The sequence below is a fragment of the Ursus maritimus genome, unplaced genomic scaffold, assembly GCF_017311325.1.
Source record: "Ursus maritimus isolate PB19 unplaced genomic scaffold, ASM1731132v1 scaffold_29, whole genome shotgun sequence".
Lineage (NCBI taxonomy): Eukaryota > Metazoa > Chordata > Mammalia > Carnivora > Ursidae > Ursus > Ursus maritimus.
The window spans coordinates 29,988,904-30,016,507 of NW_024425452.1; the positions used below are offsets into that span (position 1 = coordinate 29,988,904).

General features: G+C 36.3%; 1 protein-coding gene across 1 annotated transcript; it reads left to right on the forward strand.

Moving 5' to 3' along the window:
* Window positions 1-11,821: 11,821 nt before the first annotated feature.
* IRAK1BP1 (interleukin 1 receptor associated kinase 1 binding protein 1) lies at window positions 11,822-27,444 on the forward strand. The gene is made up of 4 exons (XM_008684846.2): window positions 11,822-12,309; window positions 18,508-18,573; window positions 26,727-26,857; window positions 26,961-27,444. Exons 1-4 carry the CDS (start codon window positions 11,995-11,997, stop codon window positions 27,229-27,231), a joined length of 783 nt encoding a protein of 260 aa, XP_008683068.1. The 5' UTR covers window positions 11,822-11,994; the 3' UTR covers window positions 27,232-27,444.
* Window positions 27,445-27,604: the final 160 nt, after the last annotated feature.

Consider the following 27,604-nt stretch of genomic DNA (forward strand, 5'->3'; position numbering starts at 1 on the left):
TTTTTTTAAATCACCAGATGATTCTAATACAGAAAAAGGATTAAAAAGCAGAGCAATAGATGATATCAAATAAACAATATTCTTCAGGTTTAATGCATCCAAAACAGAGAACTATGTTCCAAACCAAGAGTCAGCTCCAAAGAGAAAACATAAATATGATAATTTTTATAACCCCAGAATACAAAGATGACAATTTGTAGTAGCCAAGGCACCAAAAAATTACCTGAGGGGCTGATTACTGAAATACTGAAAGAAACTAAAGCAAAAATTCTCCCTGGTGCCTTTATTCTTCCAGGGCCATGAGAATAAATAGCTAATAAAGTCAAGCAGGCTCCTGGTACTTCTCGTCTATGTTAATGAAACTCAGCAGGAAAAAAGGGGGGGGGGGTTGTTTCCAGAATAACACAACTCTTGTTATTTGGGTGTTGCCACCAACCTCAAAGTAAAAAGCCTTGAAAACAACTACATAAACAATTTTTTAAGGCATCATTCAAATTCAGGTCATATGAAAACCCTAAGTCCATTTACCAATAAGACTTATTTTTCAGCCAATTTAGAGAACTTTAGTGACCTTCAACTTTCACAGTTTTCTCAGGGAAAATAAGCACTTGTCAACTTGAGTCACATCAAGCATTTCAAGAGTAGTGCCCATAGAACGCTTGGTAAGGAAAAAAGCAAAAGCCAGAACAGAATAGTTCTTACCAAAACTACCTCCCTATAATAAGAAGTAAACATAAGTTAGGCTCTAAAGTAAATTAGAGGCATGCATAAGATGCATGAAATGCAACTCTAGTTCTTAACACTGTTTCTTTGCTTTTTAAAATAAGTCCAACGATTGGAAGCACTGGCCCCTTTGATTTTTAAATACTGTGCTGATAGAGATCATGCTATAGAGATATCAAAGTATGGAAGCTAAACATGCGTAGATTAAAGGCACAGAAGGAATCTGAAATTTAAGTAGGGTGGGTGACTTGGCCAAGTTCATAGAACTTGAGCCAGAAGAAGAGCAGAGTCAGAAGAGGAAATGAAACAGGCCCAGGAATCCCAGTTTCTCTCCCAGGCTCCAAAGAATCCTAATACAACACAAGCAGCTCAGCTTATAGACCTAACCTCAGGAATAATATGATTTCAGATAAGAATTTTTATTTGTTTGAAAAAAGGTCTCCTGCTTCCTAGTGCCTAAAATTTCTTCAATAGGAAACAGAGACTTTAATTAACAAAGACAAGATTAAAAGGCCAGAGTTCACACATTACAGTGAGTGTTCTCACATGCAAATGAAACATGAACTCCCTTGATAGAGATAAATGAGTAGAAATCACAAAAAAGCTATGTACTTGAAGGGTATGAGTGAGTTCTCTGAAGGAGCAAAGGTTCTTAAAAGATGACAATAGAGAGGGCTCACATCTGTGACTTCTCAATTTTGCCCTGCACTAAAATCTATATACAATACTGACGAAAAGCTTAAACTTGTGAGACCTTCACCCAGATCCTACATATGTAAATGACTGTGGCACGTCACTTAACCTTTCTGAGCTTTGGTCTTCCCATCTTTAACATAAAAAGGATATTACTATCTATTTCATATAGTTGTGTGAGGATTAAAAGAGCTAATGTATGGGAAGCATGTGGCACAATGCCTGGCATATAATAAACAATACCTGTTGGTTACTAGTATCACCTCACCTACCTCTTGAACACACTGACTCCTTAGGAGTAAATATGTTTACAAGTCTCATTATCAGTGTCCAGCAAAGAATGTAAGTTTCAGCAATGTTATTGCTGTCCTTTCAAATTAGGTCATCATCTATTTTGATTTCTCTAAACATATGTTCCTCAGAGTAAAACTGCATTATACTTCTTGAAAACCTGTTTCAGGTAACTATGTGAGGTAATAAACGTGTTAATTAACTTGTTTGTGGTCATCATTTCACAATGTATATGTATAGTAAATCATCACATTGTATACCTTTTAAAAATCATGTTGTACAACCTAAATAAATACAACTGTCACTCATTCTTCAATAAAGTTGAAAAAAATACAAATAGAAGTTTTTTGAATTAAAAAAAAATGGTTTCCAATTGTTAAATCTAATTTTACCTATCTTTGTACTTCACCTAGATGCACTTCTGTTTAACTTTTATAATTACAAAATAAAAAGCAGTCAGCATATAAATGAATGCTTTGGTTTGCGAGGAAATTCAGTGTTAAGTCCCTATCAATAACTTTTATACAGTTTTGTGTGTCAGCCATATCTGATATGATATTGGTTTATAAAAAGATTCTTACTTTTAAAGATTTCATTTATCTATCTGAGAGAAAGAGAGAGAAAGAGCATGAGTGGAGGGAGCAGAAGAGAGGAATAGAGGGACAAGCAGACTCCCCACTGAGCTTGATCCCAGGCCCGGAGATCATGACCTGAGCCCAAGTCAGATGCGCTTAACTGACTGAGCCACCCAGATGCCCCTATAAAAGGATTCTTGAGTGGCAAATTCCTTATGAAGAGAGTACACAATTTAAAATTTTGTCACAATTTAAATTTTTAAATACTTTTTAGCATCAACAGTTACAGGAATATTTTGAGGTATCTAGACCAGCAATATTATTATATCCTGGGAACTTGTTAGAAAAGCGAATTTTCAGGCCCCATCCAGAGCTAATGAATTAGAAATTCAGGGGACAAGGACAAACAATCATGTTTCAATAAGCCCTCCAGGTGATTCTGATGCACACCGAAGTTTGAAAATCACTGGTCTAACATTCTAGTCAATAGAGTGAAGCTTCCTCATCACTGCGGAGCTGAAACTTCCAAATCACTGAGGGGCTGCCCCTATGGATGACAGAGAATGTAGAAATCTTGGTTTATGCCATGCAATTACAGGGAGAAGTTTCGTACTCCATAACCAATTACCAATAGCTCATAAAGTGGGGAGGGGAAGGATGTGGCAAAATTTCAAGTCTTATAGCCTCAAATCACAATTAGGCAGCCAAAGGACCTGAATTTTACTCCCTATGGGGACTCCCTAACCAGGATGAATACAGGTACAATCAGAGTAAGGAACTCCTTTGCACCATGCCCCTGCCATGCAACTGAACAATGTTCACCAGTGTGTGTGGTAACAAAAAAGGCTTTCAGAGGAGACTTGACTTGGAAGATCTTTGATATTTCAACTCACTTTTAAGAGAAAAATGAAAATGATCTTGAAGGCTTAATCCATTTAAATGGCCTGAGAACCTGGGTTTTCTAAACTATTGGGTTGGAAACTGCACGTTTTCACAGTTATTTCAAAGGAATAAGTTTGTAAACATACCAGGCACTGCGTGGAGACAATAAATACCAAAACAGCCATCATTCATTCATTCCTTGTTCTGTGCCAGAAATGTGTCTGCATCCACTCACTCAAGCTTCTATATAATACAGAGGTTAAATTTTTTTTTAAGTATTATGAATCCCAGGGTGCCTGGTGGCTCAGTTAGTTGTTAGGTGTCTGCCTTTGGCTCATGTAGTGATCTCAGGGTCCTGGAACCAGGACCTTGTCCCTCTATTCCTCTCTCAAAACTTTGTTTTTCTAGCCTCTTTACACACACACACACACACAGATTTTATACCAGTTTTTAAAAGCAAACAATTCTGATATAAAGCTAGGCTGTAATCATTACAATCAGGCATTGTATCACCTAATACCCACTTTGGCCTTAAAAATATTCTAACAACTATAGAATAATTTTTGTTAAGGTCTCAGATCCATTTCTTTTCTTTTCTTTTTTTTACATGGAAGTATACAATGTTAACATTAGTTTCAGGTGTACAACATAGTGATTGGACATGTTTAAACGTTGTGGTATATTCACCGCACGTGTAGTTACCATCTGTCACCATACAATGGTATTACAATGCCATTGACTATATTCCCTACACTGTGCCTTTTGTATCTGTGACTTATTCATTCCATAACTGGAAGCCTGTATCTCCCACTCCCCTTCACCCATTTCGCCCAACCCCCTACTCCCCTCCCCTCTGGCTATCATCAGTTTATCCTCTATTTATAGGTCTGTTTCTGCTTTTTGTTTGTTTTGTTTTTTAGGTTCCACAAATAAGTGAAATAGGTATTTGTCTTTTTCTGTCTGACTTATGTCATTTAGCATAATACCCTCTAGGTTGATCCATGTTGAGATGGAACATTTAATTTTAATAAATATAATTACTTATTAAATCTTCCAAGAATAAAACATTGCAAACTGTTAATGTATTATAAGCCACCTAGTAAGTCAACTACTAAATAAATTGATAGGAACAGCAAGTTAAAGGCTGAAACATCTCCTAAAAATGATGGCTTTGCTTTTGAATAGTTAATCTAAAGCCCATCTCTCTTATACTGGAAATAAAACAGTTGAGCCTGTCTTCTATTCCTAATTTGTGACTGTGAAGTCATGTCATTTGCATTAAGAGCAAGATTATTAGTCTTCGGTTCTCTGTAGTGTGGTAGATAAGTGGTAGGGTAGAGCAATGACAGTGGAGAAATGGGATTGCTGTATCAAATGGTAGTTCTATTTTTAATTTTTTGAGGAAATTCCATAATGGCTGTACCAATTTACATTCCCACCAACAATGTATTCTAATTTTAACATGCAGTCATGTTTATAAGATTAATAAGTACTGGGATTTAATGTACATGACTATAGTTTTTTCAAAAGTGCAGTTATGTTAAGCATGACTTGCCTCAATTATCATTTAACAATCTGTATATATTTAGCTTTATTAATTTTACCTTATATCATCTGATTTGTATATGCTTTTTCCTTGAATTCTACCCAAGTTGCCTCAAATATCTAATCTCCTTTCTGTGACGGAAGAAAAAAACAAGGTAATGTCTTTTTTTCTTAAAACCCTACCTTTTTTAACCATTAAATATATCTCTGGTTTCTAGCAAAGTATGTTAAATTCTTTTTCAGTGCTTTGAATATCAAAGGCATTATTTCCTTTTTATAAAATGACATCTTAAATAATGCATTTGCTTTCAAACTTGCAACAAATTATTTCTCCCCTGGGAGTGACTGTCTGTCATTTTTAAAGTAACCATACTATTCAAACATTGTGTTTACTATGGTAAATCCAAAGTCTTTGAACTAAACTCTATTTTTCATTTTATATACCGCTAAGTGGCTTATTTCTATGCTTTCATTGAAATAAGGATAGATGTTCATTTCAATACTCAATAATGGATTTCTAAAGTCTTTATTTTACACAAAGAACTTAAATTTCCTCTGAAAACTAAGGCCAGGAATAATTACTTTTAAGAAAAATAAACTTTGTTTTATAACTATTTTAAGACTTTACCCTCAGAGAGTAGAGATGTACTTGAGAACACTTTTTCTGTACTGATTTGTAACTTTGAAGATAAAGAGATACTTATTAGACTCTGGAAGTCTGTGTCAGATGAGCCGAGGAAAGGTAAATAAAGCTGACTGTCAAAAGTCCCCATGGAGACAGCATATCCTGTGCCCACTATGCTGTTTCTATCTGTATTATTTAAGGTACCAGAAGTTAAACATCTTTAACTTGTAAGAAAGCAAAAAACAAACCTGGAAATAATGAGAAAAAGAGAAGAACCATTTCCAGTGTCTAGGGTATTTATAAGATAAGGTAGTATATATTACCTTCATTTCTGGAAAGCCTGAATCCAATTACTTTTCTACTAGAAAAAGAAAGAAAAGAAAAGAAAAGAAAAGAAAAGAAAAGAAAAGAAAAGAAAAGAAAAGAAAGAGAAAGAGAAAGAAAGAAAGAAAAAAGGAAAAAAAAACTTTCAGATAGTATTGAATACTTATCTGTCTTTACTTTTTCTAGTCATTCACTCATCCCTTAACACTTTGTCAACCAGTTCCCAGTGAATCAATTCTTAGGTCACTAATAATATTCTAAATATTATATTCAATAGATATCTATACCTCAATTTTTTTTACCTGTCTGTATCATTTGGCATTATTAATCACCTTTCCCTTTTTACATCCTGTGGTTTGTAACATTGTGCTATCTTAAGCTTCCTCCTACCTCTACTTTTCTGCCTCCTCTGATCTCTTCATTTACTTATATATTTTCCATAAGTAATTAATTACCTAGCATTACAACAAAGTATAATATAATTCAGTATCCACCGGTCTCTTTTTGAACAAGCCAAGGACCTTCAGATGCTTTAACCAGATGCCATGAATGTCTCTCCTCCTCTCTTGTTATAATTGTCTAGAATATTTTTTTTAGTTTCAATTTTTGTTTAACAACCCACACACAAACAAGAAATCATTTCCAATAATTAAATTTTTTTGACATATGTTATCAATTTCTATAATTATTATTGTTTCTTCCATGCCATGCTTTCCTTTTGGACTTAGTAATAACAGAGAGGCATATTCTATGATATTTTAGTTAAGAGTCTATAGGTAGTAAACTCCTTTAAGTTTTTTTATGTCTGAAAATATCTCTATTTTCCTTCATTCTTGACGAACAGTTTAACACACACTTCTGAGTTAATTGATTTTTTTCCCTTAGCATTTGGAATATATTGGTCCATTCTCTTCTGACACTTTGGATTTTTAGATGTTTGGAACTGCCATCATAAGCTGGGTCCTGTTAGACACTCCAAATCATACAGGCAGAAATCTAACAAAAGGTGAAAATAGTACATCTGCTACGCCAACTATGAGCAGCGCCAGAAAGCGTAAGCATGCTTCATGAGGGGGTATTCCAGACCCCCATTCCACACACCAAGGTTGCACTAGAATACACTGTCACCTCATACCAGTGGTTATGTTGCGGGTTCTTACAAGAATAGTTAAAGGAGGAGGAAAAAGCCTCAGCCCTTATGTTTAGATTTGTGGATAGGCAGGCTCAATTAGGCAAGTTCCAGTCAGAAACGGAAAACAACTGCATGACAGCATTACTCACTGTGTCCTTGAATGACAATGGAGAGCAACATTTTACCTAATGATCCACTTTGTGTGGAGCTCAGTAACTTACTAAAGGCTAAAAACTATACAAATCAACTTTGAATTCTTCTCCCTTATCCACTACTATCAGTAAATATTTTCAACTTTAAGATAACATCAAAATCTACTTCTGAAAAAAAAAAGTGGGGTAGATTTTATGTCAAGGATACAGGAATATTTTACAGAATTCCAGGGCAGGAATGAAACCAGACCTAAGGAAAATTCTAGAAACAGAGATTGGAATTGTATCTAAACTCTTCTCCACCTCCTCTATTTCTGAGTGTATGATTTCATCTCTTTCTCTCTCATTTTCTCTCCCTTTCTCTATACACTGTCATTTTCTGCTTCTCTACTAGAAATAGTATGTGGAAAATGGTCAATTTATATCTCTCAAGGTTTTATATGTATGTAAGACTGCATGTCATGCTTCTACATGTGGCAGTCCAATTTTCCCAGCACCATTTATTGAAGAGACTGTCTTTTTTCCATTGGATATTCTTTCCTGTTTTGTTGACGATTACTTGACCATAGAGTTGAGAGTCCATTTCTGGGTTCTCTATTCTGTTCCATTGATCCATGTTTCTGTTTTTGTGCCAGTATCATACTGTCTTAATGATTACAGCTTTGTAAGATAGCCTGAAGTCCGACACTGTGATGCCACCAGCTTTGGTTTTCTTTTTTAACATTCCTCTGGCTATTTGGGGTCTTTTCTGGTTCCACACAAATTTTAGGATTATTTGTTCCAGCTCCGTGAAAAATGTTGATGGTATTTTGATAGGGATTGAATTGAATGTGTTGATTGCTCTGGGTATCATAGACATTTTAACAATGTTTATTCTTCCAATTCATGAGCATGTAATGTTTTTCCATTTCTTTGTGTCTTCCTCAATTTCTTTCGTAAGTGTTCTGTAGTTTCTAGAGTACAGATCCTTTACCTCTTTGGTTAGGCTTATTCCTAGGTATTTTATGGTTTTTGGTGCAATTGTAAAAGGGATTGATTTCTTAATTTCTTTTTCTTCTGTCTCAGTTAGTGTATAGAAATGCCACTGATTTCTGTGCATTGATTTTATATATCCTCACACATTGCTGAATTCCTGTATGAGTTCTAGCAATTTTGGGGCGGATTCTTTTGGGTTTTCCACATAAAGTATCATGTCACCTGCAAAGAGTGAGAGTTTGACTTCTTCTTTGCCAATCTGAATGCCTTTTATTTCCTTTTGTTGTCTGACTGCAGAGGCTAGGAGTGGTGAGAGTGGGCATCCCTGTCGTGTTCCTGACATGGCGACCTTAGGGGAAAAGCTCAGGTTTTCATCCTTGAGAATGATATTCACTGTGAGCTTTTTGTAGATGGCTTTTATAATATTGAGGTATGTTCCCTTTATCCCTACACTGTAGAGAGTTTTAATCAAGAAAGGATCCTGTATTTTATCAAGTGCTTTTTCTGCATCGAGAGGATCTTATGGTTCTTGCCTTTCTTTTATTAATGTGATGTATCATGTTGATTTGCAAATGGTGAACCACGCTTGCAGCCCATTTTCTTACACCATACACAAAGACAAACTCCAAATGGATGAAAGACCTATATGTGAGACAGGAACCCATCAAAATCCTAGAGGAGAACACAGGCAGCAACCTCTTTGACCTTGGCCGCAACAACTTTTTGCTAGACACACCTCCAAAGCCAAGGGAAACAAAGGCAAAAATGACTATCAGGACTTCATCAAGATAAGAAGCTTTTGCACAGCAGAGGAAACAGTCAGCAAAACCAAAAAACAACTGACAGAATGGGAGAAGATATTTGCAAATGACATATAGGTTAAGGGCTAGCATCCAAGATCTATAAAGAACTTACCAAACTCAACATCCAAAAAACAAATAATCTAGTCAAGAAATGGGCAGAAGACATGAACAGACATTTCTCCAAAAACACTACATCTGAAACAAATGATGCACTATAAGTTGGCTAATTGAATTTAAATAAAAGAAAAAAGAACGCATATCATGGCCCACCATCTGAGAGACTTAATTTTTTAAATTTAGTGTAAATATAAATTCCAATGCTAAAAACCAAACCAAATAAACAAAGCCAAAAAACACCTCTAACTGGCTCAGCTTGAATAAGGTGCCTATTCCAGATCCAAACAAACTGTGGAGAGAGTCATCTTATTAAAAATGGTTGCTAGAAGCTTTGCCTTCACCCTGAGGGAGAACCAGGTCATTATAAGCTAAACAAATAAACTCCATTTTATTCACTTATTCTCCCAGTTATCCTGGCTGAAAACCTCACAGTCATCTTTGGCTTATCCTTCTCTCTTATTTACTGTATAGTTCTATCACCAAGAACAATTTCATTCTTCTTTCAGAATTACTCTTTTTTCTATTCCATCTTTATTCCCATTGCCTTTATTATTTGCCAAGATGATTGGTCCAAAAAAAGTTAGTTCACTATAGTTAAATTTACATTTCTTTAACTACTGGTGAAAATAAACATTTTTCATTTTTCCCTCATGATACAGACTATAGTATTTCTGCTTTATTGGTTTGTGTTATATGAATTATGTGTCTCCCCCTTCTCATTCATATGTTGAAGTACTAATCCCCCCAGTGTGACTGTATTTAGAGAAGAGCCTTTAAAGAAGAAATTGAGGTTAAATTAGGTTACAAGCATGGAGCTCCAATCACTAGGACTGGTGCTCTTGCAAGAAGAGGAAGAAACCCCAGGGATGCCTGCCAACGTAAGAAAGGCCATGGAAAGACACAGTGAGAAGGGTATCTGCAAATTAAAGAGAGAGGCCTCAGGAGACATTAAAACTGTGGACATCTTGATCCTGGACTTTTAGCCTTCAAAACTGTGAGAAAATAAATTTCTGTTAAGCCACCTACCTAGTCTGTGGTATGTTGTTACAACAGGCCTAGCTAACTAATTCAGTTTGCCTGTGTTCATTATCCATTTTTCTTTTATTTTCTTCCAGTAAGAGCTCTCTAAACATTATTAGCCTTTTATACAAAATAAGTGTTACAAATATTTCTCCCAACTTATTTTGCCCCCCCCCCACCTTTCTGTTTTGTTTTATATACCGAAATTTTTTAGTGTAGTAAAATTTTTCAAACCTTTCCTTATGGTTGCAAATTTGAAACTGTTCTTAGAAAGTTCTTCCATTTTTCTAGTCCACACAGAATTAGACAGATAAAGATGATAGATGAATGATAGATGATAAATAGATATGGGTGGATGGATAGATCATAGATAGATAAAAGAATGGATGGGTAGATAATAGATAATTGATAGGTAGATAAGATGGATGGATAATTGATATATAGATAATAGGTAAGTAGGTATAGATATATGATGGATGGATGGATGGATGGATGATAGAAAGATGATAGATAGATAGATGATAGATAGATAGATAGATAGATAGATAGTAGGTAGATATTTAAAAAAAAGAAAGTTCTTCTGTTTTCCAGTATATCTATGTGCACCTTCATCTTCTTCCAATTCTTTTTAATCTCGTCTGAATTTTACTTTCAATGTATGATGTGAGATACAGATCAATCCTTTTTTCATATAGCGAATCAATGATCCTTGTACCATTTACTTATTTTCCCATTTATTTTAAATCTATTTTTATCATATCCTAAATACTTATATGCACTTAAAACCCTTGTTGCTTTGTACTAATGACATTCATTCATTCAATAATTCATTTTGGAGATTATAGTGCTCCACATTTATCATTAAGGAAAAAGGATTTTCCATCAAATTCAAGAAACATTATTTTGGGGGTCTCAAATTATAAAAAAACTTAGGGAGGAAAAGTTTTTAAATTAAAATAGTATCACATAATAGGTTTTAGGTAACAATAAACATCAAAATAGATGCAAAATTACTTTAACCCAGATATGAACCAAAGGAGAGAGTGAAGGGGGTACCATCTGATTTAGTTGAATTTTTTCTAATCAAAAATAAGAGAAAAATGATAGAGAAGAAACTTCATGACGATTGTCAGTTGGCTTTTCGAGTCTCCTTTCAAGTGATTGGTGGTTCTTTTTTTAATTAGTTGTTTTTAAAGGTTTTTTTTTTTTTCCTCATGGGATAGAAGAGGTACTATCTATGTAAAAATATCTTTTATATACTTAGTGTTAAGAAGAAATCCCCCCTTAATGGGGATCAATGGGTTGAAGTTTGTGTTCTCTCAAGAAAGGGATACAGATAAGATCTAAGTTGTACTGGACCAACAATGTTCGTGTTCAATGTGCTTTGATACCTGTGGAGTCTCTCCTGTCCATATTAAAAGACAGAACCGTTCTAGAGATTTTAGAGAAAATTCAAGAGCCGAAAATTATGTTAGATCTATTATTACTATTGGCTATCCATTCTTTTTTCTTTGCTTCGCATACGGCAAGCACTTAAAACCATACTGCAAATGTGAAATATATTATCCATATGACTTTAGAGACAATGAAACTGAAACTCGAGAAATTATATAAACTCCCAAGAACAAACTGGCAGAAAGCCCTTCATGCCAACAGGAATCTCTCGCGTACCACGGCGCTGTGGAGCCTCAAAGAACTGTGATCCAAGAGGACCGGTAAAGTCAAACTAGACAAGGCTGGGGACAATCGCAGACCGGCCTCACAGAAACATAAAGCAATCCCACTTCGCCAGCCTGGCCTCTCCGGAGCGATCCCGGAGGTATGCCAGTCAGGGGGTCAGACGCGGGCGGTGGGCGTGGAAAGGCGGAGCTCTCTAAAAGGGAGGCCGCAGAGAAAACTCACTAAGACTTTGAAAACCGTAAGGTAAACACGCTAAAAACTATAACGACGTGCCCAGCCAACACCTTGTAAAGAAGGTACGGCAAAATCCTACTCACAGCTCGCGCCCTCAAGAAACTCTGGGACCTCAAGCCCATCCCGGAATCCTTTGCGCCGCGCACGAGGAAGCCCTGGAGCGCTTTGGCTGCTTCGGCCGCCGTAGGCTCTGCGTTGCTATGGAAACACAGTTACCATCACGATGTCGTTGCAACAGGCCCCTCAGTCGCGGGTGTTCGTGGAACTGGTTCCCTGGGCTGACCGGGGCCGGGAGAACAATGTGGTCTCGGGCGGTGAGTCGCAGCCCGGCCTCCGCCGCCCCCTCTCCTCAGCACAGACCCAAACTCCGACCCGCGAGGTGCACGTAAGCGGCACCGCGGAGGTGTCCGCGATCCCTGACAGGGCGCAGGTGGCGGTGTTAGTGAGCAGCACCAAGGAGGCGGCGGCTGAGGCCAAGAAGAGCGTTTGCCGCCGCCTGGACTACATCACGCAGAGCCTCCAGCAGCAGGGCCTGCAGGTGAGAGCTTTGTAGTGGAGGCCTCAGGCCGGACCGCAAAAACCGGAGGCAGAGGTTAGGGCCCCGAGGGCCCCTGGAGCCAAGCGGAGGTGGGGAGGGTCTTGAGTGTCTGGGGCACATTTGTCTCGTTGGTATTACAGAGCGCCAGAACCTGGCCGAGTGAAACTTCGGCCCACAAAGTAGTTATTGGCCTCAGTGGCTTATGAAGTACAAGAATGCAAATCGAGTAGTTTATTATTTGGCGATATTCGCCGCAGTAATTTTGTTTTTAACCTTGATATGATGAACTGTTAGACTTGACACCTTAGATGTAAATCATTCTTTGTTTTGATTCTGCACCATGCAATTAGCAAGTGAAAAGCCAGGCCTGCTCTCTCCCAACCACGTTAAGCTTCGCGTGGAGTGGTTCTTCAGTATTTTTCGCAAACAGTAACGTGGGGAGGAAAATCGCATCCATATAACGCAATTTTGCATTAATGCAAAACAAAACTTTGTTAATAAAAGCAAAAAAAAATTCTGCAATTATTTTAGTTTTAACTTTCAAAACAATTAAGGCAGTATATTGTAGATGACACATAAATGAAATACCCCTACTTACCAGAGAACACTAAATAAATCTTACCTCAACTCTACTTCTAAGAAGAAAAAAATGAACCAGCTTTATTTAATCTGAACAACAGCTCTGTTAGGAAGATTTTAATACCCCATTTAGATTTAGAGAAGTTAAATAATACTCTAAACTTCAGCCAAGACAGCATTTGAACTCTTGTCTTCCTGAAACTAAAATCTACATTTGTTCCAACCAGAGTTGGCTCCAGATAATTAGAATACAGGAAAATTAGAAGTGACAGAATGGGTCAGCTATCTCAGTTCCCTCATTTTACACCGTAGGACTCAGAAGGCCAGAGTTGTGTTTTATCCAGGGTAACACCAAGTTCATAAAAGTGCTTCCTTGTCTATTGTTAGACATGACACAGGCCCAAAAAACAAATCTTTATTTTAAGGAAAAAATATATTTGTACTGCATTTACAAACGTAGAATTATTTAAAAAGTCATTTGGAAAAGATGTCTCAATGATTTTACAGTTTAAAAGAATTCGAATACTAATTATAAACAATGTGAATTAAATGGTTTAATATGGAAAAATTCCTCAAAAACTGTTGCTGCTGCTGCAGTCCTGTTTGCATAATATAACTGATTCTTAAGTTATTTACATAAAATGTATACCAAGCCCACATCGCTTTAATTTCTAACATGGAAAGCAATAAATTACTACATCTAACTTAGTAATTGCATTAGGGTTCAGTGTTCAAGGCAAGACATAGAAGGTCAGTAATCTCCCAATTATCTCTGCTAATATAAGAAAGCAGTCATGTAGATAATTTGTTTTGTAGATAATGCAAAAAATCATTTATATTACTTTTCAGGATGAATTATAATGAGTTTTCACAAAGTCTTTATTCATTTTAGACTTTGGAGTTTGGGGTTTATAAACATCACTCCCCTACTTAAAATCTCCTCATATTCCAGATTCCTTTGCTTAATAGATGGAGTCTAATTTTCTATCATCTTCTGTCATCTCTCTCCCCTCCTTGACTAGGTGACTCCCATTTTTTTCTTTAATAACCAGCCAAGCTCACCTCCTTGGCATTCCTTTTCTAACACTAGTCTTTGCCATACCACACTCCATTCCCCACTTGTAATAAAACTTACCATTCTATATTTTAATTGTTGCTTTACTGGTGTCTCCTTCATATTCTAAACCTCTCCAGAGCTCGGACCATTTTGTATCACTTGCTTTGCATTCATGGATTATGCTTTATATACATCATATGATATACACCCAAAAAATGGTTTTTGAATGACTAAAAGAAAAAAATGAAGCACTAAATAAACTATTCAACTATATTATAGATCGACCATATTATAGATTATTTTATGATCATGTATAGTTTCACATGTGAAGGCATACCCTCATTTTTAGTGTTTTCATGGAAAAATAAGTTCTAAGCAATATTTACTTATTCAACCATCAAACATTTTTTAAGCATTTCTATCACTGTTCATTTTAAAATAGCACTTAATATGATATGTAATTATTTTGCTTTCTGGTTTGTATGTTCCCTCCATAGGTTGTAAGCTCCAATATTTGCCTACTCATAATTGTATTCTTTTTTTCGATAAATGTGTAACAGATGCATGTTGCTGGGCACCAAAAATAGAGAATGAGTAAAACGTAGGCACTGTGCTGAAGGAGTCTTATGATAGGAAAAGACTAATATATATTAAGTATTGTGAAGAAAACGTACATGAGATGATACAGTAGAGTAAGAAAGGAAATAATGTTCATTTTACTTGAGGAATTCCAGAAAGATGTCATAATGGAAGTGACTCTTGTGTCAGATATTGAACAGTGACTGAAAGGAAGGCGTTCCAGTTCCACACTAGAATGCAGCAATGAGTGTGTTCAGAGCACTACATGCAGTTCATTATGGCTAGGACACAGGGCTATCTGGGGGAAAGGGAGGAGAATCGAGATAAGACCGAAGAAGAAAGCTGTGGACAGAATATGGAGGAAGGACTTGTTTGCTATATTGAGGAGTTGGGATATTATTGGTGATTAAAAAAAACAAAAAAACAAAAAACTGCTTAAGTAGTGCCAGACCTTACAAATGTTATCTCATTTGATACTCATTCCCACCACATGAGACTGGCATTTCAGTTGCTGTTTATAGATGAGAACACTCAGGATCAGAGTGATTATTGGCAGGTAGCTTCTACGTCCAAGGTCACACAGCTAGGAAGTAGCAGAGTTTAGACTCCAGTCAAAAATTTTGACCTCAAAGCTCTTGCTCTTAACCACTGTGGTATCTTGCTGCTTTCCTGTCTTGGCAGTGGGTGATTGAGTTTTAAGTAGGGGATGTAGCAGATGCTATTGATACCCCACACTTGTATCCCTTGGCACTTCACATTTGTGTACATACAGGCCCAACTTCCATCTGCTGACACTTGTGAATTACTTGCCAGTTTTTCCCCCATGCAGTTTTTCCTGGCTCCACCTACAAGTGGGCCAGCCAGGAGTGCCAGAGAATTAACAACCTCTCTCAAGCTCTCGAGCCTTCACCTCACAACTGAGGGCAGTGAGCGGAAAGAGACCTTACCCCTTGGGCAGGATAACTGAGGCATGTGTTCTGCCCAGGTTCCCAGAGTTTCTCTGTAGGAATAAGTTCCAGTTGCCCACAGTGGTGACTGCTTGACAATGCATACTTTAATGGCTTGCTTTTCCTTCCCTTTCACTTCCCATTCCCCTGTAGTGTTTCTTGAGGTCATCTTAAAAATTAACTGCTTGTACTCACATCCTTGTCTCAGGGTCCGTTTCTGGAATTCTTTATCTGTTCTAGATATTAACCCCTTATGGGATATATCATTTGCAGATTATCTTCTCCCATTCGTAGATTGCCTTTTTGTTTTGTTGATGGTTTCCTTCCCTGTGCTTTTGATTTTGGTGTAGAACCAATAGTTTAATTTGCTTTTGTTTCCCTTGCCAAAGGAGACATATCTAGAAAAATGTTTCTATGGCTAATGTCAAAGAAATTATTGCCTTTGTTTTCTTCTGGCAGTTTTATGGTTTCAGGTCTTATATTTAGGTCTTTAGTCCATTTTGAGTTTATTTTTATGTATGGTGTGAAAAAGTGGTCCGGTTTCATTCTTTTGCATATAGCTGTCCAGTTCCCCAGCACTGTTTGTTGAAGACACTGCCTTTTTCCCACTGTATATTCTTGCATCCTTTGTTGCAGATTAATTGTCATAGGCCATACAAGTGTGGGATTATTTCTGAGCTCTCTCTTCCATCCCATTGACTGTGTGTCTATTTTTGTGCCAGTATTTACTGTTTTGATTACTGCTGCTTTGTAGTATATCTTGATATCTGGGATTGTGATACCTGTAGCTTTGAACATTAAAATTAAGATTATCACTAATTCTGTCTTTCATGTACTGTAAAAATGTTCCCAATTTCATATTTGCCATGTAACTTTTTTACAGTATTGAACATTCAAAATGTTTAAGTTTTATTTAGTCAAATTCATTAATCTTTTCTGTATGTTTCTTGCCTTTGGTGTAACACTTATTGGGTCCTTCCAAAGCTTAAGGTTATAAAACCATTAACTAATATTTCCTGGAACCTTTAGGGACCCTTTATACTACATTAAATATTTGATGTGTTGGAATTTATTTTGGTGTAAGGACAAAGGTTTTATTGTCTCCTAAATGGGTAAGTTGCTGTGCTGAAATCATGTACTGAAGTCTTATCCGTTAACTGCTTGTGCAAGAACCTAACTCAAATTGTCTTTAAAAAGTATTAAAAAAATATTTTTAATAAAAAAATTGAAAGTATTGCTTTACATAACCTTAAATGGGTAATATGCGCTTCAGGTCAAGGCTCTATTTTGATGCAGTTCTTCTGGCTTTCCTGCAGCTTCCTGCATGACACCAAAATGGCTGCAACATTCCCAAGCCTTACACCACATTCTGTACCATAACAAGAAAGACAATAGTTACTTCTTTCAACCACATAAAAACAAATATTCCTATAGCTCACTGTAAATGGACAACCTAAATTTGTCTTTGTGGCCAGAGAAATGGCATATACTAATTAGCTTAGATTTGGATTTCTGCCCATTTTTAACCTAATCTTAAAGCAAGTTAGGTGTGATAATCCTCAATGGTTTAGACCAGGATTTACCCTTGAACCACATAGTTGCTACTTAGAGAAAGTAGGGGCAGAATGTATGACATGAGGATTCCATATTGTTTCTTGTGCCTACTGGTTTGAAGTGTTACAATCCAGACATTCTTGGATCAGTTTCAGAATATTAGTTCTTTTCATCCTGGTTATGTTCCTACATTAGTACCCCATTATTTAAATCATTATATCTTTGTAAAACATTTGTAGGGCAACTTCTCCCTTCATTACTTTTCTACTAAAAAAGATTTCCTGTCTGCAAGGGCCATGTTAAATGACACCATGGGGATACAATCAGAAAATCCAGACAGTATAAAATTCTGCAGTCCAAATAAAATGACTGTTCATATTTTGCATTGTTTATATATTAATTTCAGGAGAATTGCTGATTTTACAATATTGTGTCCTGGTCAAGCTTTTTCTTCTGTGAAGTTTTATGGTTTTATTCATGTTTATCCTTTTTAAGTTTACTCCTGCCATAGCATGGTTTTTTAAACCTATTGAGAATGTCACCTTGCTGCCTTCACACACTTAAGTAGTTATACTGACCATTTTGTGTCTTAAAATCTGCCCTTTATATTTGGTTATAAAATAGCTTCCCAGGAGCTTAATTAGGAAAACATAATGGATTAGGCCGGTATATTTTAGTATTTTTTAGCTTGTACCCAATATGGCAGGATTTCCCAATCTCAGCACTATTTTTAACATCCTGAACTACATAATTCTTTGTTATGGGGAGCTGTCCTGTGTATTGTAGAATATTTAGCTATATTCCTGGCCCCTATCCATCAGGTAACCAACTTGTCCTGATTTACCTGGGACTGTCCCAGTTTTGCAACTGATAGTCCCATGTCTCAGGAACTTCCTCAGTTCCTGGTAAACAGGAGCATTTATTCACACTGTCTACTTAGTACATCACAGTAGTGTAGTCCCCTAGCCCATTTTAACAATCGAGTATGTCTCCAGACATTAACATATTTCCCTGGGGATCAAAATTGCCTTCTGCTTAGGAACCATTACCCTATAGATAAGCAGAAAATCTCATATTTTGTGTGGGAGCCCACCAGCCAAACATTACCAGGAATATATCTACGGTGAAACAAATTTAGGTTTATTTAGCATGATCAGCAGACACTCCTGTAACTTTCAAAATGCTTTATGTACAAATAATTCCTCATATGTATACCACTCTAAGTTCATACTTTTGTATAAGCTAATGTAAAAATTACTACAAATGGAGTGACAATTATGATGAAATTTTCAGCAGATATTTGCAGACTTTGAATTTATTTTATGTAACTTTTAGGAAAGTCTTAAACATCAGGCAAACCAGTTCTTGCAGCTTACTCTGTCATTCTGATTTAAAAAGTTCAGGTTTCTACCTGATGTTTTAGAGTCACTGCATTTAGTAGCCAAACCTTTAGTAATCATACTCTTGTACTTTCTGCTTCAGGCAGAAAATGTAACGCTGACAAAGGATTTTAGAAGAGTGGAAAATGCTTATCACATGGAAGCAGAGGTATGTACTTAAAACAAATAATCGGAAACAGCATGACTTTGTGGGGACAATTTGCATTTATTTTTATTCTTGAAATGTACAGGAGAAATGCTTCTCATGGTATTGATAAAAGATTATTTTTCTCAAAATCATCTTTGGTGTTAATATCTGTGAGGTTTTTTGCTTACTGATATTTTTTTAGTAATCTCTACACCCACATGGGGCTTGAACTCATGATCTCAAGATCAAGAGTATCATGTTCTTCCCACTGAGCCAGCCAGGTGCCCCGTGTGAGCTTCTAAAATAAATTTTAATGAGATTTATTTGAGAGAAATTGTTTTGAAAGAGAATAAAAATAGCAAGGAGGAAGTGGCAGTTAATTGCCACCTAATAAAATTTTAGTGAAGTTATTATTTTGTGAGCAGGAAACACTATAGGAGAGAAATTTCTTCTCACATAAAAAGGAGATTAATAAAGTCCTAACGTAAGGATTGAAACAATTTTCAACATTCTTTTCTTTTATAATGCAATTTTACTGTGTTGTGGTAAGTTAAATTTTATTTAAAAATAAAAACCACTTGTGGGCACCCGTGTGGCTCAGTTGGTTAAGCATCTGACTCTTGATTTTGGCTCAGGTCTTGAACTCAAGAGTCATGAGATGAGCCCCGTGGTGGGTGGTGGGCTCCGTGTTCACTAGGGAGTCCGAGATCCTCTCTCTCCTTCTGCCCCTCTCCCCACATGTGCATGTACACTCTCTCTCTCCATAAAAAATAAATAAGTCTTTAAAAATAAAAACCACTTGGAGCACCTGGCTGGCTTAGTCAGTAGAGCTTTCAACTCTTGATCTTGGGGTTGTGAGTTCAGGCCCCACGTTGGGTGTAGAGATTACTTAAACATAAAATCTTTAAGGGGTGCCTAGGTGGCTCAGTCGGTTAAGGGTCTGATTTCAGCTCAGGTCATGATCTCAGGGTCCTGGGATGGAGCCCCAAGCCCCATGTTGGGCTCCCTGCTTACCAGGGAGTCTGCTTGTCCCTCCCCACCTCTCCCCCAGCTTGTGCTCTGTCTCTCTCTCTCAAATAAATAAATAAAATTTTTAAAAATAAAAAAAATCTTTAAATAATTTTAAAAATAAAAAAGGAAAAAGCACTCAACCTTTGCCCAAATTAAAAAGAACAAAATATTTTTTGTACACTCAATGATAACATTTAGTTCCTACAACTGCCTATACTTTTTACTTATCTTTAAAGATTTTATGATCAGGATTTTATAAAATCAGAGTATGTTATAATTGTGGTTAGGTTATAGGACTGCTGTTTGTTTCAGCTTCCAAACATCTTGGGATACGTGCTGGGTCCATACTGCCTTCTTGTCACAGGAAGCAAACAAGAATGGAGTTAGAGTGGACTCTTATTTATCTAGTCAGATAATCTTTATTTTTAGAGGTGGGAAATATCTCAAGGAATCATCTGTCCTACCTTCAGGCAGATAATAGATTATTTTTCTAATTTTAAAGATGTGACTTTAATCTCAGATAACTTGTCCTCAAACTTCTCAAAGACTATTACAAGAATTAGAATGGAAATTAGAATCCTGGCTTCTTACCTCTTTGAGATAGTAATTTCTACAAACGTTGCTCCAGTACTTAATTTAATAGTTTTGTGATTTCTCCACTTAAAATTATCAATTAATTGAACTATCTCAAGGAATTTTAAAATTGCTTATGATGATTTTAGGGATCCACATGGCAAAATTTATAGTAGTTAGGACTGAAAAGTATCTTTCAAAACAGGATGAATGGGGCCTTGGGATGGGCAAAATGGGTGAAGGGGAATGGGAGATACAAGCTTCCAGTTATGGAATGAGTAAGTCACAGAAATGAAAGATACAACGTAGGGAATACAGTCAATAATATTGTAGTAGTGTTGTACGGTGACAGATGGTAGCCACACTTCACAGCACAAAGTATAGACTTGTTGGGGCACTTGGCTGGCTTGGTTGGTGGAGCATGTGACTCTCCATCTTGGGGTTGTTAATTTCGAGCCCATGTTGGGTGTAGAGATTACTTAAAATCTTTAAAAAAAAAAAAAAAAGGTATAGATTTGTTGAATCACTGTATTGTACACCTGAAACTAATGTAACATTGTGTGCCAACCGTACTTCAATTTTTTAAAAAGGGAGTTATAAAAAAAAGGGGGGAGTTATGAAACTTTGCAGATGTGAAAAGTTTTAATATAATTTTTAATGATTTTTATGATATACACTGTGATATCACTCTCTCATATCAATTGTTTTCTTAAAGTAGGTTTTTCAGTTTGGGACTCTTTGGTTGATATTCACAATAGAGACTGGATATCCAAAAACAACAACAACAACAACAACAACAACAGGATGAACAGACTAGTAAGATTCCATATTATGGAGATCAAAAGCCAGGATTTATTCTGGAACTCCTCCAGTAGTTATTATCCGTCAGGACTTCAGGCTATAGTGAACGTACATTGGCTCAGATTATCTTAAGTTAATGGGGTTTATTGTGAGGGTAACACCAGGAAGCAAGGAGGAAAAAGAATGGTCCCAGCAAATACACAGAGGGGCTTCGTGGAAAACTGGCGTATTTTTCAGACTGAGTTGTTTTAGGGATTCACTGTGCAGTTACAGAAAATGCATTAGAGCTTCTTGTTTTGCTATAAGAACATGACTAAATGAGGATTTGGCTAAACACTCCTCTTCTTTCTGCTATACTTCTTAATGTCTTGTACTCAGTTTCTTCAGAGAACCTGATGATATTTNGTGTAGGGTTCCCTGGTAGCCAGAATTCTTATGTCCTGCAATCCAATACATGATTGCTCTTCGGTCAGCATCAGCAGTCAGTGGAGACCAGGGGTCCCAAGGTACAAAATAATGTCTAACATGTACCAATATTCTCATGGACAGTTAAATATATAAAGATCAGATGGCAGAACATTACGTAATAACTAAAATTTTCATCCTGAAAGGCACTTTAGAGATTCTTTATCTAAACTCCCACCTACCCTGCTGCTTCTTTATTTTAAAGGTAATAGTGAAAGTTAGAAATTATTTAAGTGCATGAATATAAAAAGCTTATTCCATTTTCAGACAGCTAATCAATACAAAATTTTGTAACATTCAGCCAGAATTGACTTACTAGTAGTATTCATCCATTAGGTACTTCTCTAAGAACAAAAGGCTAATACGTTTTCCTTCAGGTAGATACTTGAAGTTCAGTATCACACTGATGCTACTTTTTTCTTCTCCAGGGGTAAGAATCCCCAGTTTCTTTAGTCATTTCTTATAGTAAGACAAACTATTGAGCTAACCAATTTCCATCTAAAGCACCTAAGCTATAGTGTCCTAATTGTGATTTAGCCAGTCCATAGTAGAGAAAGATGGTTATCTCCTTTATCCTGGAATGTTCAAGACTGAACTTCTAACACTCACATCACCTTGTTACCTTCTTTTGAGCTCACAGTCATAATTAGTAATTAAAATTAATTGAACTGTCTTTCTCACACGCTGCTTTAAATCGTACTTCTCCTGTTTTATACTTTGTTATTGCTAATTCAAAATGAAGTATGAGTTTAAATTTACCTCTGTAAAATTTTATCCACTAGATTTGACCTGTATTTCCAGCCTGTTAGGATCTTTTTGGATCTTGATTTTATCAAGCAGGGTTTATAGTCCATCCTGCCAGCTTTCTTTCACCTGCTGATCTGATCATCTGGGTACCCATCTGTGTAATTAATAAAAATATTAAGTAGCATTAATCACTATGACACTAAACAACAATGTTGCCATGAAGAGTATATGTCAGTATATCCTAAGTCTTGTCTAAATAAGTAAAATATAAATCCTTTATAGCTATAGTATTTCTCTGGTAACTTGCAGCTAGGAAGTCAAATTTAGTACATCATGACTTATTCTTAATATCCTCAAGTCTACATGCTCAATAGATTGGCCTTTGGAAAGAAATAATTTGGCAGTGGTTCAGAAGATAGAGTTTAGAAGAAAAACATAGAGTTGGTGAACTTCAGTCTCAGGAATAAAAGCGAAGTTAAAAGTCAGATGAGTTTTCTACTTAATATCTCATCAAGAAACTTAGTACTTAGAAAACCTTATAAAATTTTAATCTTAAATTTCTGTGTCCTTATTTTGTTATTCCCAGATGCCTTCTTGGAGGACCATTAAAATGAGAAAGACTTGTATTCTTTTCTTCAGAGACAGGACCAAGAAAGCGGTAGGGGGGGGATTTAAAGAGGGAAAACAAGAACAGGTTATGGCAATACGAAAAAGAAAAAATACACAAAGTACTTGAGGCCTGTGGCAACGGAACAAAGTGAATCAAAAGGCCCTATCTTCTTTCCTTCTCATAGAAACCTTTTGTTCTTTCTAATTTCTTACAAACTAATTTTTAAAATAATCTGTTCTAGAATCTTGCTTAGGATTGAAAGGTGTCTAGCCTACTTACATGTAGTTTGTTCAGTGTTATCCACTTGCCTTTTTTGGAAATTAGAACTGTAAGTATTTTTAAAGAGGCTTTTGGCCTATTTCTTTATGGTAATTGAGATTAGCAATAATTCAGAAGTCTCATTTGCAGAGATTTTTAATAAACTGAGATTTAATTTATCCAGTAGGAGACAAATTCATTAAAAGCACTTAAAATCTCACCTCTTTGGGGGGTATCTGGCTGGCTCAGTCAGCAGAGCAAGAGTCAAGAGACTTTTGATCTTGGGGTCATGAAGTCGAGCTCCATGTTAGGGGTAGAGTTTACTTAAAAAAAAAAAAAAAGAAAAAACATACCTATTTTGGAGTTGTTTCTTTTTTAGTACTAAAATTTCTAAACTAATGATTCTTCTTGACCAAAGAGATAGGAAGCATTTATGTATCAGTCTGTTTTGTAATTTAATATAGCTAGTACAAGGTTGTGTGTAAAATATATATATATGTATGTATACATTTGTAATCACATCATTTTACCGTGATGAAACATATAATGAGGATTCTGAATATGATATATGAATTTATCTTAAATTTTTTTTATTTTCAATATATGAGAGAGATTGAAAGTTTTTTATCCTGAATACCTTTTTTTAAATATTGTGATGCAACATCTCTATTCTTCAGTAAAGTGATTCTGCCTCATTAACTTGGATTTCTACCTAGCTATGTATTGATTGTATACCACATTGCTGAATTTAAAAGCCGTTCAGGGCATTGGAAGCTTAAAACAGTTCTTAAACTGTTAGAAAAAGCAGAATACAGGTTTTTTCTGCCAAATTTACTTCTTGTTAATCATTTAACCCACCCATTCCTAAACTATAGTTCGTCCATGGTTTGGGACAAAGACAAAGAGCTGAAAGTCTGTTTACCAATGTAGACGTACTTCTAAAAGCTCATCTGCTAACTTTTTAAGTCATGGTGGTGATAAGAGGGATGAAGGGCAGAGAAAATCTTGTTTGAGCAGCTCTGGAGCTGATCTCAACAGACAGCTTTATAGAGCAAGTAAGTACCACATGTTAAACCTGATTCTGTGGGACTAGATTTGCCTCAGATAATTAGGGGTGGAAGGGAATTTGAAGAAAGAACTAGTATCTTTTCTGCAAATTGCTTAGGAATTTTCATTGTCCTTCCTGCCATATACTTTTTTTTTTTAATAGCAAAGAATACCAAGGATGCATACAAAAGATTCAGCATGTCTCATAGCAAAGCGAGTATATTTATGAACATTTTTGTTTTAAGCTACCAGAGTAGAAATTGGTATACTTTTTTAAAATAAAATTTATTTCGGGGCTCCTATGTGGCACAGTCAGTTAAGCATTCGACTCATGGTTTCCGCTCAGGTCCTTATCTCAGGTTTTTGAGATCAAGCCCTGCGTCAGGCTCCGAGCTCATCAAGGAGTCTGCTAAAGTTTCTGTCTCCCTCTCCTGCCCCTCCCCACGCTTATTCACCCTCTCTCTCTCTCTCTAAAATAAATAAATAAATAAATCTTTAAAAAATAAAATTTAATTCAAGGGCATTTATATAGCAAAAAATTGCTTTTGTTGACATTTGGAACCTGATATGCTCAATCAATCTGCATGCAGAGAAACCCTTTTAACTCTCAGTCTGCATGCAGAGAAACCCTTTTAACTCTCAAATTTAATTACCTTCCAACTTCCACAGAGGCACTGTAAACCTTGCCATATTTCATCGCATGTAATGAAATGTATGTACAGTGCCTCTGTGACACTGTTACAGATTAAATATAGCAACAAAAGACAGGATCATTTCCATAGACTATGCAAATGCAGAAAAGTATGATATTATCTTTTCTTTTTTTTTTAAGAGAGATTGAGGACACAGGCAGTGGGGAAGGGCAGAGGGAGAGAGAGAATCTTAATCTCACGACCCTAATATCATGACCTGAGCTGAAATTGAGTTGCATGCTTAACCAACTGAGCCACCCAGGCATCCCTGTATTTTTCATTCATTTTTAAAGATTATTCAAGAGCGAGAAAGAGAGAGCACAAGTGGGGGAAGGGGCAGAAGGAGAGAATCTTCAAGCAGACTCCCTGCTGAGCACAGAGCCTGACAAGGGGCTCAATCTCACAACCCTGAGATCATGACCTGAGCCAAAAAGTCAGATGCTCAACCGACTGAGCCACCCAGGTGCCCCCTGTATATATTATTAAAGGCAGCTACAGGCATTTTGGAGCTTTGATTTTCAACCAGGAAGGAAATGCAATTTTTCAACTATCCAGAGATTAAAAACTAGCAACCTGGGTAAGGCTGGAGAAGTTGATTTTTGACTAACGGATTGATATTTTGACAATACCATACAGTATTTTAAATAAAAGGGGGGAGACAAAAAAACACCATAAGACTTCTCTTCAAAAGACAGAAAAGACTTCTGCTCTGGCTAAGGCAGAATAACATGGACCGGATTTACCTTCCCACCTGAAACCAAAAAATGGACAAAGCATATGAAACAGTGGTTTTCAAAAGAGTGGACATAAGGAAGTGAAACACAGTGATCCCCTGAGAAAAAAGAAACGAAAAGTCCTACCATGTTGGGGTGCTTGGGTGGCTCAGTCGGTTAAGCATCTGCCTTTACCTCAGGTCATGATCTGGGATTGAGCCCTGTGCAGCATGCAGCATTGGGCTCCCTGCTCAATGGGGTGCCTGTTTCTCCTTCCTCCTCTGCCCCGCCCCCAAGTCATTCTCTCTCTCAAATAAATAAAATCTTTACCAAAAAAAAAAAAAAAAGTCCTACCGTGTCCTAGATCACTGTCTTAAGAGTGTGCAGGCAGCTTCACACGGAAGGGAAACCATGCAGAGCCTGGCAAACTACTTGTATTGAGGAAATGGAATTGAGAGCCCAAACAAGACAGCTAGAGTTTGTAGGAGAGTAGAGGGCTACACAAAGAGATGTCTTCAGAGAACTACAGAGGGGACACCCCCCTTCACCCTCTCAAGTACTCAGCAGAATACTCATCAGCACATGCATGTGCAGAAGTGACCTGAGGCTAGAAAAAGAATCACCCCCAAAATTAGAGGGGACAGTGTTTGGGGTTCATACAGGGCTGGGGTACAGCACCAGCGAGACTAGAAAATCTTGATTCATAGGGCATGTGGTAGAGTATACAGAAGCATCCTACTTCATTAGGGGGTAATAATTAGCGCCAGATAGAACATTACTCTAATCCCACCTAACAAATCTTAAAAGTAAACCTAAATAGATCAGTTTCCAGGTTAGTTAGCTGAGTTCTAGAAAAATAAAGAATATTTATAGAAATACAAGGATATCCAATACCTCCCGTAAAGTTAATTTACAAAGATTACTTGGCATGCAAAATAGCATGGAAATAAAGCTCACAATAAGGGAAAAAATCAAACCCACCAGAACCAATATAGATGTTAGAATTAACAGACAAAAAGATCATTAGTCATTATAACTGTATTTCATGTTCAAAAATTAAGTAGAGACACTACTTTAAAAAAGTTTAATAAAATGTAATAAAATGATTTAGTTGTAAGGATCAAGTAGGCTTATCTGTCACATATTATAAAATGACCTCATTGTTACCTGGCTTTACTTTTTTTACTCACATTTAGAGACTATTTTGAAAGAATGCATCAGCCATGAAAATAATTTCATGTGTCATTTCATTTACAGGTCTGCATTACATTTACTGAATTTGGAAAAATGCAAAATATTTGTAACTTTCTTATTGAAAAGTTAGATAGCTCTGTTGTCATCAGCCAACCCCAGTTCTATCATACTCCAGGTTCTGTTGAGAATCTTCGGTAAGTTAAGTACATCTTTAACTAAATTACCAATTAATTAAAACTATTCAGTGTTAGAGTTTGTTGAATGTCATATTAATAATCTCTGCATTTAATTCCTAAGACGAAAAGCCTGTCTTGTTGCTGTTGAGAACGCATGGCGCAAAGCTCAAGAAGTCTGTAACCTTGTTGGCCAAACTCTAGGAAAACCTTTATTAATCAAAGAAGAAGAAACAAAAGAATGGGAAGGCCAGATAGATGATCTCCAGTCATCAAGACTCTCCAGTTCACTAACTGTACAACAGAAAATCAAAAGTGCAACAATACATGCTGCTTCAAAAGTATTTATAACTTTTGAAGTTAAGGGGAAAGAGAAGAAAAGAAAAAACCTCTGAAATTCCAACTAAAATATATTGTGTTTGTATCATTTTATTTTTATACTTTTTATGTTTGCTTTTGTCCTGAAAATATATATTGTATATTATATTATTTCTCCCCGAAATCTGTCAGTCTTTGAATACAGTCCTACAGATACCTAAATTTATGTTCTATTTTTAAAAATTTACTATGGGAAATACTCTGAAAATAAATGTGTTACACGTGCACAATTATATACTGACAGTGTAAGTGATGTGTAAGAAATTTTTATATTTCTACTACAGGAATAAATATTGGCAGTCTTATTAGCATGATTCTTAGCATTAATAGAAAGAATGACGAGGAATACATAACTTTTGATAAAGGGTAGTGAGGTATACTAGGAAAATA